Source organism: Strongylocentrotus purpuratus, unplaced genomic scaffold (assembly GCF_000002235.5).
Source record: "Strongylocentrotus purpuratus isolate Spur 01 unplaced genomic scaffold, Spur_5.0 spur5_scaffold_8, whole genome shotgun sequence".
NCBI lineage: Eukaryota > Metazoa > Echinodermata > Echinoidea > Camarodonta > Strongylocentrotidae > Strongylocentrotus > Strongylocentrotus purpuratus.
The window spans coordinates 32311743-32327266 of NW_022145614.1; the positions used below are offsets into that span (position 1 = coordinate 32311743).

At 38.4% G+C, this 15524-nt stretch overlaps 1 protein-coding gene across 1 annotated transcript; it reads left to right on the forward strand.

Annotated features, from left to right (window-relative positions):
- The first annotated feature begins 2328 nt into the window (after positions 1-2328).
- Positions 2329-12805, forward strand: LOC105445590 (egg peptide speract receptor-like). Its single transcript, XM_011681309.2, has 9 exons — positions 2329-2490; positions 3999-4167; positions 6606-6772; positions 7961-8141; positions 9118-9281; positions 9713-9887; positions 10653-10786; positions 11391-11559; positions 12000-12805. The coding sequence occupies exons 1-9, from the start codon at positions 2329-2331 to the stop codon at positions 12314-12316; spliced, it is 1638 nt and encodes a 545-aa protein (XP_011679611.2). The 3' UTR covers positions 12317-12805.
- The last annotated feature ends 2719 nt before the right edge of the window (positions 12806-15524 follow it).

Here is a 15524-nt window from a genome sequence, read left to right on the forward strand (position 1 = left end):
TAACGACATTTAAAATCCGAGAGAGTTATAGCGATATACGTGTAAGTTAACATGGTAAAATGGTATCAATGTGATTTAAGTATAAATTTCAAATAAGTTGATATAGACTTGAAGATAAAGTTGAGTTCTGATCATGCGATTGCATTGTGAAAGAAACGGTTTGGAATCGATCAGGAAAAGTTGATCATGTAGCATATATAGTATTAGTGTGTACTGCAAGGTTCTGGAATCACCTAAATGATAAGAATTTGTCCCGGTCTTTCTAATAGTAATAAGCACTGTACACGGAAATATGTATATGGGACTACACAACCATCTGGCATTAAAAGTTGGTTCTCATTTTTAAGCTGTAACATGTCATATTTAGAAAATGAAGGCATTTGAAGAGCCATGCTTTTCAGGGAACCACTTGCATAATAACAATAAAAACGCTCAACACATTATTTTTCACCTTTTCTATAAACTTGGCCTTCTCTTGCTATATCCTATCTATGAATCATATGCAATTATCCAAATCCTACAAAATAATGTTTCGCATACCTGACTGCTAAGAAAGCATAACTGCTTGTAAGTAAGCAACCAGACGACCGACGGCTTTAGAAGATAAGGGAAGCAATACCTGTAGGAACTGATTTAAGGTAGACTAGGTTCACTTTTCGTACGAAAGCCCCTTCTATTTTCATTGATATCTCTGAAAGTTTCGTAGGCCAGTAGAGTTGTATGTAGGTAATACAGCCATACCACGGGCTGCATGACTCGCCCTAGCATTGTCCCCACCACAGGTCCGTAGTACAGTGTCAATTCCTTCCAATCACTAACATAAACTACGGATGTCAGCCAGTCTGTTGCGTTCAAAAATATCGTATACATCAAGCAAATCCGTACGAATTTCAACTCGGCTTCGCTGATTATTTTCCTACGTTGGATGATAAGCAGAAATGAAGTCGTAGAACTGACTACGTATATCTCTGAAAGGTTGTAGATAAGGTCAAAGCATGCGAAGGATAGTACGTCTGTGGGTAGAGGATTATGGCCAAACAGGATTCCAGCAGTGGCAACTAATCGAAACACATTGGTCATAAACATTCCACTGCAACCAATCATGAGTATGACATCATGAGTTTCTACTAGTCCATGCTGGAACGAGATGTAATGCTTTAACCGAAAGGTTTCTAAATTACCGCTTAGAAATAGTTGATAGCGGTAAAGAGCGATGAATGGTAAGAAACCTATCATGTTAAAGCACCATATTATGTATGTCCTCGTTATTTTGGACAAATTAAAACTCTTACGGGATACTACAAACTTATGGAATGAAAACAAGATTGCGACTGTAATGAGCGATAAAAGAACAATATGACAGACGCCAAAGTATCTCCTCCTCCTCCTTGTAATTAGTTTCTTAAAACTTTGTAACAGATTCCGGACGTATGTGCTGATGGATGTTCTGCATGGTCGCTGAAAATGTTCGAAGTCTGCTTCATCGCTGCTGGTAACTTTTAGGCATGCTTGTGGAAGAATAGATACCCATATTTTCCATAGAATGCCTACTCCAAGCAGACCAATGTCTGTGTAAAGGGGTGATATTCTTAACGTATGGTTATACATAACTTGGGCAAATTTTCTCGGCAGTTCACAGGAATATAGAATAGGATCGTAAGAAGGTTCTTCAACAACTCCTAGAGGATACACTGAGTTAAGAACCACCAGGCCCAGACCTGAAGCTAAGGTTGCACCAATAAATGTAGGGAAGATACCGGTTTGAAGGAACACTGCATCGTAGAATGTATTGAAGAAGGCCAGACTGCAAGCTATACCAATAACCAGCAGGATATTAAACACTCCCTCGCATACCAAATTAAACTTGAGTTCCATTGGTGCATCTGAAGCATTACTATCTGTAAGACAGATGATACCAGCAATTATTTCTAATGGAAGAGTAAGTAGTGCGATAGTTCCAGACACGTTAAAAAGTATCAAAAGTGATTTATGAGGTCTTTTGTATACGGAGGACTTCAGCAAACATGTCTTCTCGACCTGCATATCTAATGTGGCGGAATATATGGACTCCATCTGTGCCAGCGGCGCTTCCAAATTTCTACTGACTGATTGCATATCACTGGATATCTCATTTACAGTTTGTGCAATTTGTTCATGATTAGACACAATTGATTCAGTTGATTCGAGAGATGTGTCACCTTTGGAACATGTTGAAGGGAGTATTGGTAGTGACCGTCGACGAGTCAAATACATTTGGGATGTCTCTTTTGGACCATCAGTACTTTGACCACGAGACTGCTGAGATATGAGGCCAATAGCCCTAGCACAATGTCGACATCGCATCGGCCAGAAAACTTGTTGACGACGATGAAGTGTCTCGCGATTCTTGATAGTCCACACGACACAAACAATGACATAGAAGGAGAGGCAACTAAAACACAATTGCATGATTGCATAGGTAAAGTTTCGGCCATCATCATCCCACCCTGTGTCAGGGATAACAGGTAATACCTTAAAGATAGAAAAACAAAAGTCAATACTTGCCAGTATAGTCACTAGCAGCATGCTGCTGTATTGCACAGTGGGAATGATTTCTGCTTTATTTGAAGCTCGATCCATTTTGAAGCATCTACGAAGAGTGGCTATTGCAAACCTCTGGAAATCAGATTTGTGACAAACAAAACTCCACATGAACATGAAATTGCTTTTAACACTGTTACGGATGTTTATACATCAGGCAATCTCAATATTTACTGGTTGCATATATTTGTAATTTAAGGTAAGATGTCTTTCGCTATCATTCATATTACTGGATAAATGACTTGCACTCATCAGAGATTACTTACAGTATCGACTTGGCCTCTTATTAACTCTCTCTCTCTCTCTCTCTCTCTCTGATCTATGTTACTTAATATATATGTTGTTTGTACAATGTTAAAGACTTGATTCTTGTATTTTTTGTCACGAATAGTATGAATGATGTATGAAATATGGGAATCTGTTCGTAATTTAGTAAATGGGAAAAATGTACTTGCAATATTGCTTAGGCAAAAGTTCATGTGATTTTACTTTCAATTTGTTTATGAGAGAACAGATTAAACTTATAGAGGTGTCGTGGTCTAGTGTATATGTCGTCAGACTGTGAAACACAGGGTTCACGGTTCGATTTCTGCCGCAGATCTTATGTTCTTTGGCAAGAAATTAATCTACATTTGCCACTCTCCATCAGGTTTTAAGTGGGTACCGGTTGGAAGGAAATCTTTGAGTTTTGTTAGCACCGAACACGATAGCCTAGAAGAGCAGGGGTAATATCAAATATTATCATTAATGTTAGTTTTATTATCAAAAAGATAATGAGGTACCGTGAAATCGAAGTACAGTATAGAATCACAGGCACGTCATGTACATGTATTTTAATCAAGTACATGTTATTTACATGACGTGCCTGCGATATAATAACTAAATGTTCATATTTTGAAGAAACTGAATAAAGATAAGTTCACCATTCTAGTTTTAGACAATTTGTTTTTTAATTAACAACATCAATGAAAGAACTTGTTTGCCCTCTGACTGAGCCTATCTTTCTTCAGTATGTACTACTAATGTTGCTGCTGCTACAACAACAACAACAACTACAACTAATACTACTACCACTTCTATTACTATTGCTGCTGCTGCTGCTACTACTACTACTACTACTACTACTACCACTACTACTATTACTATATAACTACTACTACTACTAATTATAATATTACTACTACTACTACTACTACTACTACTACTACTACTACTACTACTACCACCACCACTACTACCATTACTACTACTACTACTACTACCACCACCGTTCTACTACCATTACTGCTACTACTATTATTACTGCTGCTGCTACTACTACTTCTACCACTACCACTGCTGCTACTACTATTATTACTACTAAAGTGTGTTTGATTAATGTATAATCAATATTTCCCCCTCTTGAATGATATTAACAGATTGAAATACATGATGGGACTGAATTCATCTGGTCAGGGCTAGACTGTTATGGTAATGAGTACAGACTACAGGAGTGCTATGTACCCAACACTGGATGGGAATTGACCAGTCATTGTCAACGTATCGGTGGTGCTGAGTGTGCTCTCTCTCAAGCTCTCCTCCGTGAAAGTATATACAGAGTCTTCATTTCCTTTAATTATCTATCGAATTCTCACTATTAAACTAAACGATAACTAAATAGTACTAAACTGTTTATTGATTCGATTTGGCGTATTTTAACTGAATTGAAGTAATATTTTTCGCCATTAACATGATACGACGAAATATACTTAGAATTTACAGTTTTTCAATGTGGAAATCATCGACGCTTTTGCAGTCTCTAAAAAGTATAATTTGCCCAAACATGTATATTGTCACACTCCCCCTCCCTTTCTATCTCTCTCTCTCTCTCTCTCTGTCTTTGCCTTGCTCTTCCTATCAGTCTTGCTATCTCACTCTCATTTCCTCTTCCCATTGGTAACCATAACTTTCTGTTTCAGTATGTTTGTCCGTCTGTCTACCATAGATAGGTCCAGGCGCGAATCCAGGATTTCTTAGGGGGGGGGGGCCCAAATTTGAAATTATGCCAGCCAAATATTGGTACGTAATGGTGACCAGCAGTGACGTAATTAGGGGTGGGTGGGTGCAGGGAGGGGCGAGTTTTCCCCCTCCGCGAAGCGCGGAAGCTTTGACATTTCAATAAATTATTAGAGAAAGAAGACGGTTCGTTGTACCATTCCCCAAAATAATCCTCGTCTGAATTATGTTTCCCCCCCATCCCGCGAGAAGCGCGAAAGCTTTAACGGTCAGATTAGCATTCATGGGTCCGCCTTAGGGCACTAGGCGGGGTCCATGGGGCAGAGCCCCGGAAGTTCAGGAGTTTTATCCATTTTATTACGGTCAGATAAGCATTATTTTGATACCTTATTGTTACAGTGAAAGGTCACTAATTGGCTTGGGAATTAGGGGGCGGAGCCCCGGAATCTCAAGGGTTTTAGGCACTCAATTACGATCAGATGAGTATCAAGTGGCCCGCCTTAGGGCTCTTGGTTGGGTCCAGGGGGCAGAGCCCCCGGAAGCTCAGGGTTTTTAGGCGTTTAATTACGGTCAGATTTCTTGATTTTTGATTTCTTATTATTTGTGACACTGGCAGGACACTATTTGGCGTGGGGTCCAGGGGACAGAGCCCCCAGAAATCAAGGGTTTTGGTCATTAAATGAGCGTCAGATGAGCATCTAAGGACCCGCCTTAGGGCCCTAGGTGGAAACCAGGGGGCAGAGCCCTTGGGTTTTAGGCATTTAATCATGGTCAGATGAGCATATTTTGATACCCCATTATAATGTGACACTGGCAGTTAACTATTTTTTCTTTCTCGCTCTCTTTCTTTTTATTTTTCTTTCTCTTTAATATACTTTTTCAAAGAAAGTGTGGGGGGCTCGAGGATCCCGATCCCCGCCGTTCAGCGGGCCCTGATATGTAGGCATCTCAAGAAGCATTTTCTTGCCTGGCTGTAATTTTAGGAATTTGTCATTTTCCATCAAACGCATAAAGTGAGGAAAAATCTCGGAAAATTATCTCATTTCAGCATTATTTGTAAACCACCGTTATGGAATTAGAAATAAACCACGTTTGAATTCTATTTCTCTAAAGCCCCCCCCCCCTCTCCCTATCAGTACGCCAGTGCCCCCCCCCCCCCCCCCCTCCGATCTACACCTAGTTGGCGGGAAAATTGCAACTGATATCCCTTACCTTTCTTCATTCTCTTTTTTTCCCTTCCCTTCCTTATCTCTCTTTTTGGTTTGCTGGGGGGGGGGGGAGGGGCAAGGTCATTTTGGTCCCCACCCCGCTCCACACATTGTTGGCGGGATTAACCGCAACAGATCTCCGCTTCTTTTTTCCCTTTTCTTTTTTTTCTTCCTCTTTTTTGTTCCCTTTTAGCTCTCCTCTTTTCCTTTTGCTTCCTTCTCTCCTTTTTTAGCGGGGACGGGGGGGGGGGGGGGGGGGGAGGGGGAGGCTAATTGCAACTGATATCCCCCTTCTTTTCTTTTCTTCTTCCTCTTTTGTCCTTCCCTTTATCTCCTTTTTTTCCTTTTTCTTTTTCTTACCTTCTTTCTCTTTTAATTTTTGATTGGGGAGGGGGGAGGCAACAGCCTGGGAGGCAAGTTCTTCCCCCCCCCCGATCTCCTTCTTCCCTCTTTTCTTCTTCCTCTTCTTTTTTTCCTTTCTCTCCTCTTTCCCTTTCCCTTCTTTTCCTTCTCTCTCTCTCCTTTTTTTTTTGCGGGGGGGGGGGCGGGGCAAGGCCCGCTCGGCCCCCCTGGATCCGCGCCTGGATAGGTCAAACAGTAGCTCTATAATACACATACACACGCCACACACACGCACACACACACACACACACGCCCGCGCACACACACACTCTCTCTCTTACACACACTCTTTTGATTTTTCTCTCTCTCTCTTTCTCTTTCTCTCTCTATCTCTCTCTCTAACTCACTTGGTCTATATCTGTTTTGGAATGGTTCCCTCAGTGTCTATATATTATGTTTCCATCTCTGTTATTTATTTAGATGGCGACGTTAAACTCGTTCCCGATGGAGACTCCTACAGTGGAACTGTTGCCGTCTTTTACCGAGGAGTTTGGGGCAAAGTTTGTCCTGATGACTGGTCATGGTCCCTGGCAAACACAGTTTGTATTCAGCTGGGATATTATGGCGCCATCGAAGCTACTCAAAACGTAAGCTGAGCATTTATTTATATTTTAAAGAAAGGCTGTTTTGTTTAATATCTATTTAGTACAGCATGTAATAGCATGCATGGTTCGGATATGTCTGTCAGTTGTCCTTTCTTGTCTGTTCTACCCATCATTTTTACATGTCACATATTTGGATTTCTTTCACCCTCTTGCTCTGTTTGCATAGATTTGTTGTAACCACTTTATGACTATTTTCATTTCGTAAATTCACTATCATTTGTATTCATACATGAAAGTGAAGAAAATTCAATTAAACAATGCTTAATTTCGTGCAATTTCAGTGCAGTAGCCGTGCAGTCTCCGCAGCCTCCGCATGGAAATCGTACGGAGCCCGTTTGCTGCACGATCAGCGCCAGGCCTCCGCGCGATGCCCGAGCGGGGATTGTGAAATGCCACCTACGACATGTCTACAGGCTACGGGCTTACGATTTTTCAAATTTGTATAACTTCCCGCGAAACAAAATTGTTGAGGTCGCGAAGCCCGTTAATCCCTACGAAAATCTCACGGCCGCCTCCTGCCTCTGCACAGAGGCCGCAAGGAAAAGGGGATACGGGCCCGTAGACTAATCGCAGGCCAAATGTAATCCAGGCAGACACACCTAGCTACAACCAGACTGCGGCTGGATTTGTTTTGTTGTTTCTGAAGACTGCGGTGCGTTGTGAGCCTTTTGGCCGCGAACCGTAGTGACATCCGACTGCTCACACACCTGCCTGCCGGTCCTGGGGCCCGTTTCATAATTTTTTAAAAATCTATAACAAATGCTAAATTCTTATGACAAATTAGCTCTCAGCCATGCAGCCACATGCCATGATATCAGTAGCTTATAATAATAGCTTGTACCTTTTTTTTAATTTTTTTTTATTGATATCAAGTTTTATGAAACAGGGCCCATTAGCTTTTTTAATTCGTATTTTATTGATGACATAGTAGTATACAAAATATTGCAGACCCACTATGTAGCAACATATATCTTGTCATTAATATTAATATGATATGATATGAAGCAAACTTAAACTCAAGCTTCCAGCTTTTTTGTTGAAGTATATTTCCATGATGGTCGCTATTCTACCTGTTACATCAGGGCCCCTTCTTATCATCAAATAGTTGCGATTTATTACAATTACTATCCGCGATTAATGTCAATCGTAACTCTATACCATTGTTTACAGCTTCCTGATACGGACGATGCACTGGACTATCATATACATTCACTACAATGCAGTGAGTTTGAAAGTCATCTAAAATACTGTGATCTAGACTATGCCTGGGAAGATGAAGTAGAGTGTGACTTGGACAGCCATCTAGCAGCGGGTGTAATCTGTACTCATCAATACCAAGACGTACCCTCATGTAATTACTTCTATTCTATTGTATTGAAAATACTGTTGCCCATGAAGTTTGAACGATGTTTTTTTATTTATATCGTTTTACTAAATAATTCATTGTTACCATATTGTTAATTCGTGATATAATTTTTTTTAATCTTCTCTGAACTTCAATATCTATAACTCTTCAGATTGGTAGAGAAAGTTCTAAGAAGCTATCAACTTTATCTAAATGTATGAAGATTTAATCCTATTGTGACAATCAATGATTCATGAAAAGAGGAAAAAATTATCGATCAAACGAAATGGGCAACAGTGTATAATAATTAGAGAAACGTAATGTGCAATACAAACTGTGTTATTAGCAGAGCATCACACATGAACACATAGTAAGATGTTAAAAGACCAGTGATGATGAAGCTAAAACAGAGCTAGAATGAAGAAAAAAAAGATATATAAAAGCAGTTAATCAGGTGGACTTGTCATTGGGAGTGGCGCCCATATCCTTTGGTGCATGACATTTTAATGTTGCAGTAGAAATTCCGGTGGAAGCACGATTAAAAAATTGGTTGAATTTAACGGGTATTGCAGGGATTTGCTCGGTGAAATATATCAAAACGTTTAAAATGGCCAAAATGTTGTAAATAGTCATAGTTGATAACTTATAGTGGTAAATCGTTAATTATTAGCAAAATTACAGTCATATTTCTTTTAAAATATGAATTTTGCAACTGGCAGTTTTTTTTTTCTCTACACATTCGTAATGTACAAAACGAGGGCTGCAATTTTCACTCGTAGAGACAAAGTCAGAGTTCTTTGATACAAAATCTTGCACATCATGATATTATTACAATTTATGGTTTATAAGTTTTTCGTTGATATATAATTCATGATTTTCATTTTTCAGTTTCGACAAGGTCTTTAAAAAAACCTAGTTCTAAATTTATAACACTAATGTTAATCGATTTTGAAATTAAATTGTTCATGTGTGTGGCATACAGATGGAAAGCCGAGGTTAGTTGATGGTCCAGACGCTGGTCATGTTGAAGTGTTCCTGACTGAGTCTTGGGGATTGGTCTGTGGTAATTCTTGGTCCTATGACAATGCTAGAGTAATTTGCATCCATCTTGGATATCGTGCGGTCCTCACCACCTCTTCAATACCGGTAACACAGGATTTCCCTCCAGTATTACTTTATGTAGCATAAGGAGGATCGAGTATATTATATAAAACAAAGCCTTGTTTCCATAATACAAGGTCAATGGATATAGCCTTTTTTGTTACACCCACTAGCATCTCAAATTCACTTCAATATGCTAATTATCTTGATCTTTATAAATATTTTTCAGGCAGTCATTGTTTTTGTATAAATACCGTGGAGCTCTCATTACGTGGGGGCACGTGTCCTCTGTGTCCCATCCCCTCACAAAAAATGGGATCCACCGAGAATGCAAAAAAAAATAGAACAGCTCCAAACGAACACAAAAGAGGGAAGAAAAAGTCATATTGTAATATCCTTACTTCATTTCTCTCTCTCGCTCTGTTCATCTCTCTCTCTCTCCACTCATTCTTTATCGTTTTTTTTTTCCTGAAAAGTTGAACGAGTCCCTATCACGTGATATAGTGATGAGTAGTGTTCATTGTGACGGCATGGAGTCCTATCTAATAGACTGCCCTGCATCCTATGTGGATAATACAAACTGCCAATCAATGGCTTATGTGGAGTGTACTACAGAGTCTGATGAGCTTGCAATGCAGGAGGATATTATTAGTAAGTTTATATCTCTGTGTTTTTCTCTTTTATTTTGACTTTCCATACTTACATATATTGTTGGGTTTATAATTCATATCTATTTTATAGTATCTTATTGTTGTATTGACTAATTATACCAGTAAAAAATATCTGCATCAACATCTAGGTTATTGGATTCATAAAGTAAATCGGCTTTAATTTGTAAAGCTCACATAGGTGAAAGCAAGTACCGGTAACATACTATTGCAATATATTTCCAAATAATCAAAATTTCTAACTTCTAACTAGTTTACTAACTTCAAGGCCAGTACCTATGGTGTTTTGTAAATTGACCCCCCCCCCCTTTTTTTTGGAAGTAATTCTAGTCTTTGTCTAGTTGTGCATAATTGCATTGTTAAAATGTTAGGAATACTTCTCTGTTTGAATTGTTTGATAAGCTTCAGATGGATACATTTTTGTGTGACACTCAGCAATTGCAAAATGGTCAATCAAGATCGTTGTTGCTTCACATATTGTTAGCAAGGCGGAATATTAACCAACCAAAATCGATATTTCAAATTCTCAATTGAGTGCAACCATTTGTATTACAATGCCCATGCAGGTGGGTAACCCAGTTGAAACTAGTAGTAGTTGATGTCAATTTAAAAGAAAAATACGAACAAAATGCAGATGAATCGTGATTTATCGCGTCTTCTATCTATCTTCATTTCATATTTTATTTGAAGTCTTTCGCCATCGTTTTTGGTTGTTGTTTTAAATGCATATTTCATACCAACTTTATAGTTCGACTCTCTGATGGTGGATCTCCTCGAGAGGGTCGAGTTGAGGTATTCATCTTTGGACGATGGGGTTCATTATGTGATGATTTCTGGAATGATGAAGATGCAGCCGTTGTCTGTAGACATCTTGGACATACAGTAAGTATAGATGCAAGATTTGAACAGTGTAATATTGTAATCATTCAAGTCTGTCGTCCATCTATTGCTGTTATGCCTCATGTTCCTCCACCCCACCTCTCCCCCTTATAAAAATGTACCATGTAATTACCTTTGGACAAAGAATCATGATAACCCTGGTATTGAAAAACATGGTAACACCGAACTATGATAACCACCATGGTTACCATGGTTCTTTGTCCAAAATAATCTTCCTTTCTCTTGCTCTCTTTTATTTCTGCTTCCCCCCTTCTCTCTCTCTCTCACACTCGCTCTATCTCTCTCATGCATCTCTAGACTTGACAATCTCTTCCTCCTTTTCTCAAAGTCTTTTTCTCAAATCCATTTGTCAACAAGTTTGTATAATTAATTCGACCCAACTTAGCCCTATCTCTCTCTCTCTCTTTGTCTTTTTTTCTCCCTTCTCCCCCCTCTCTCTCTCTCTCTCTCTTTTGTCGTCGTCTCTCTCTCTTCCCCTCTCCCTATCTCTCTGTCCTGCCCTTTACACGCCCGGAAGTATCCTATTAACACATCTAGTTCAACTTAAAATAGTTCTTTGTCTACTCTTGTCAATTTCCTTGGTCAGGATGGGATACATAGAGCTGTTTGGGGAGGATCGTACGGTTCTTCGTCTGCTGGGATGGTACCCGGTCATCCTATTTGTGGAGGGTGGGAGTCGACACTAGATGAGTGTTATATTCAAACCTCCTTCCAGCAATGCTACAACTCTGATGTTGGTGTCAACTGTGATTCAGGTTAGTATCCTCATCTTGGTCTGCACCTCTCTTTGCCTAATTGCATTTCTTTCGTTACCAAAATAAGATAATGAAAGGGGGATAGCAACTTTTAAAAGAAGAAATATGTGTTTAATAATTCAAATAATTTGACCCACCATGCTTCTTCAAGTTCATGTATTTGTAGGTTTCTCAAGTATAGGGAAACAAAAGTGCTCATTTATATCTTCAGTATTTGGCGTGTTAATTGTTTAGACGTGCTATAAATTCTAAATGCATTTATTTCTCATCAATACAACTATCAATACCAAATGTCAGATCACTTCCAAATCACCACATGGTTGGTTTTCTAGTAAATTGATGGGGAGACACAGTCGGAAATAAAGTTGGGACAATCTGTTAAGTCAATGAAAATCTATGCAAATATCGCATTGTTTCAATTTCCCCTTCTTTCTCTGCAGGGAGGGTGTTCACAATCATCATCCTCGTGGTGGGGGTTGTTGCAGTATTACTAGCTATTCTCATCATATCATGTCTTTGCTACTGTTGTATCTGCAAAAAGACGGTAGTACCTCCTGTAACATCTGGAGCGGCGGTGGTACCCGGTGTTGCTATGTCAGAGAATGCTCCACTTCCCCTCCCTCCGGTGATGGCAGACATGGTTCCTATACCAAACCTAGAGTATGGTACATTACCATCCATGGACGATCTTACATTACCCCCGGGTAAAGCCCCTAAACCACCCCAGGTCGTATACGTGCCCTCACCCAACTATTAATGACTAAAAACAATTAATTCGGCAACTTTTCCCACGGTTATTGAAGACATGGATAGTCATGGAAAAAAATAATCCTTCTAATAGTATGGTTCTGTAAAGTCATAGAAAAAGATTAAAAAAAGAAGAAAAACCTCCCAAAGTACATGGGAATTGGTTTTTGAGCCGTGTTTGGCTATGGCAGGCTTCCATTTTAAACTGACAATGTGTGTGGTATTCGTACCGCCGCTTGAAATGCTGAAACCCGTACCAAAATGGTACTTATCTGGTCACAGAACAAGAAAGTCTTGGAATTATGTTCTCAAATTCCTATGGGAATTAACCCTCTAATAGTATGGTTTGAAATATTTGTTCAACTTTACAGGTGCAGCTGCATAGCTAGCGTAGGCCAATTGAGGCACTATTCTCCAGTGGACTTTACAATAACTGAATATAGATGTATTCTAACCGATATCATGATGTCATCTTCTCCATCTTTTACTCCCCTTTTCATGTGCCATTGATCGCGGGGGGGGGGGGGGAGGGGGGAGGGGGGGGGGGGTGGACGAGGATTCTCCTCTAGAGCTACGCTATTGTAGCTTCATTGAACCATGTAACAATTAAAATGTAAACGTTTTAATCAGGGATGACTATAGATAATAAAGTAAATATAATGCCTTGTATATTAATCTGACATTTAATATTTAATTCATAACAAAAAAAAAATTGCCTTCTGTTTGAGATTTCTCTTGATAACGAAATAAGCGAATTTTTATTAACATTAATTTCTGACTGAGTGTAGGTAATAGGCCTGAATTTTTATTTCCTCGATTTTTTGTGATTCTATTCGACAGTTTTAATTAAAAGTTTATCGTGTTAAAGGAGATTTGTTTTCTTTGATTTCTATGCTCATTCATCAAATCTATTATTGAGAGCCCTCTTGAGCAACCTCTCCTCTCAAAAATGATAAACATAATTGATTAGAGGAGGCGCGATAGGTCAGTCGGTAGAGCATTGGTCTCGTAATCCGGTCTCGAAACCAAGTCGATGCGCTAGTGCCCTTTGGTATTAAAGGCATTAATCCTCATTATCAGGTCCCTCGGCCGTCTGGTTGCTTACTACTAAGCATTTATATGCTGTCTTAGCAGTCGGGTAAAATAACCACCACCACCACCACACATTATGTCTGTGAATGCTTGACAGTCAAGTTTCATTTCATGGGGGAGGGGTTTGCAATTTTAAAGCACGCTTTTCCTGCCAACATATTTTGCTTGTATCTTAGAATATACCTGTGTAAATTTTTATGTGCATTTGATTTCAAAGTTTGCTAATTTTTTTCATCGACATAAATACTTTTATGATTAAACATGACGTAAGGAGTGCATCGTTGTCCATTTCATTTAGGTAGTGATGGGTGTCATGATCTCGATAGTTGGTTTAGATTGAAATTCAAGTGTTATGATAGATGTGATGTGTAAATGTGTTGTGGTCTTATGTCAACGGACTGTGGATCACATGGTTCGCGGTTTAATTGCTACCCTACACCCAGGGGAGTATTTCACAAAGACTACGATCGACTTTAAGTTGGACTTAACTATGGCAGGCTATTCATGCCATTGTTTCCTCTCACCATTTACTGGCGTCGGTTTCTCACGGGACGTACACATCATGGTCACAAATCTACAGAATTTACTTTTTTTAATAATTCATTATTGAAGGGGAAAATAATATCTAAACATCATAAATGAAAGACCAATAGTGAAAGCAACCAGTGGCATGAATGGCCTGCCATAGTTACGTCCAACTCAAAGTCGATCTTAGCCTTTGTGAAAAACCCCAGGCCCCCCAGGTATTTAAAAAATAGTCACCTAGTAAGATACGATTTTTAATGTGTTTGAATTGGCATTTTATTGGCCTGTTCATCAATAATATATTCCTTTTGTCATGTATATTTATCATTAGCTTTTGTGAAATGAAAGTTCAAATTTAGCATACAAGTAAATATACAAATACAGTCTCTCTGTCTGTCTCTCGTCTGTATACCTCTTTCTTTCTTTCTTTCTTTCTTTCTTCTTTCTTTCTTTCTTTCTTTTGATTTCACTAAATGCACAACGAAATCAATCCTAAGTACGATGCCTACATGCATTGCGTTGGTTGAGCTTTATTGTGTATCTTACATTTGATATTCAAACAGTATGGTTTGTAGTAGTCTCATCACTATACATATATAGATCATCTTTATACAGTCATACTGTACTTCATTCTACTTCGGATTCAAATTAATTACAATAAAGATGTGACACAAAATCCGGAGTCCTCTGTGTGGTTATGAACATTACCGCTTAACCACACATTAGGAAAGGTGTAACAGAAGAAGTAACATTTTACAATCGTAACATAAGCTCACCAAAGATAAAAGAAACATGCATATTATAAAAACTAGCTACTGCATTTTTCCTACTTAAAACCAATAATATTATACCATTATACGATATTATTACCAATTTTCCTTATCAAATCATTGCAAAATCAATATCTTCATTCAAAAAAAGTTTCCTACGACATACATAGTATAATAGCATGATAGCAATATTACAGGGAACAAAATAAATATATATATATATATATTGAGTGTAAAATGACTAATTTTACACTCAATATAAGAAAGATATATGTATATATTATATTAATATCCAGGAACCAAACGTTTGTCTCTTTATTTTATATGAAGAGAGCACAGTGAATATAAAATACTTAGGTGAGTGCTATACAAGTGCAATTAGGCTATGTGTATTTTTTGTAGGTACCAATATGTATTAACAACACAAAAATACCATAGACAATGAAAAGTACATAATACTTAAGTATTTACGTGACATCCTCTTTTTAAAATTCCCTTTTTAAAGGTTGTTGTTGAAATGCAGGGCAGGGTGAAGGTATGTATTGATTTAGTCGTTTCCTCATTATTTATGTACAATACGCTGACATTGTTAAAAGGAAATGCATGTTTTTCATGTCCCCCTTCATCTGCAATGACAGTGTAATTGATAATTCTTATTTTTGTAATTGTATCATTATCATTTTCTTCTTTAAAGTTATGCAAGTCAAACTGAAAATATCTCGTTTAAAGTTATTCAAACCCAATTTCGACCATACTTTTATTTACTACACACATCTTAAAGCCAGCTTTTGAGTATTTGCAGTTAAGCTGCATGCAGAGAAACATATTTTT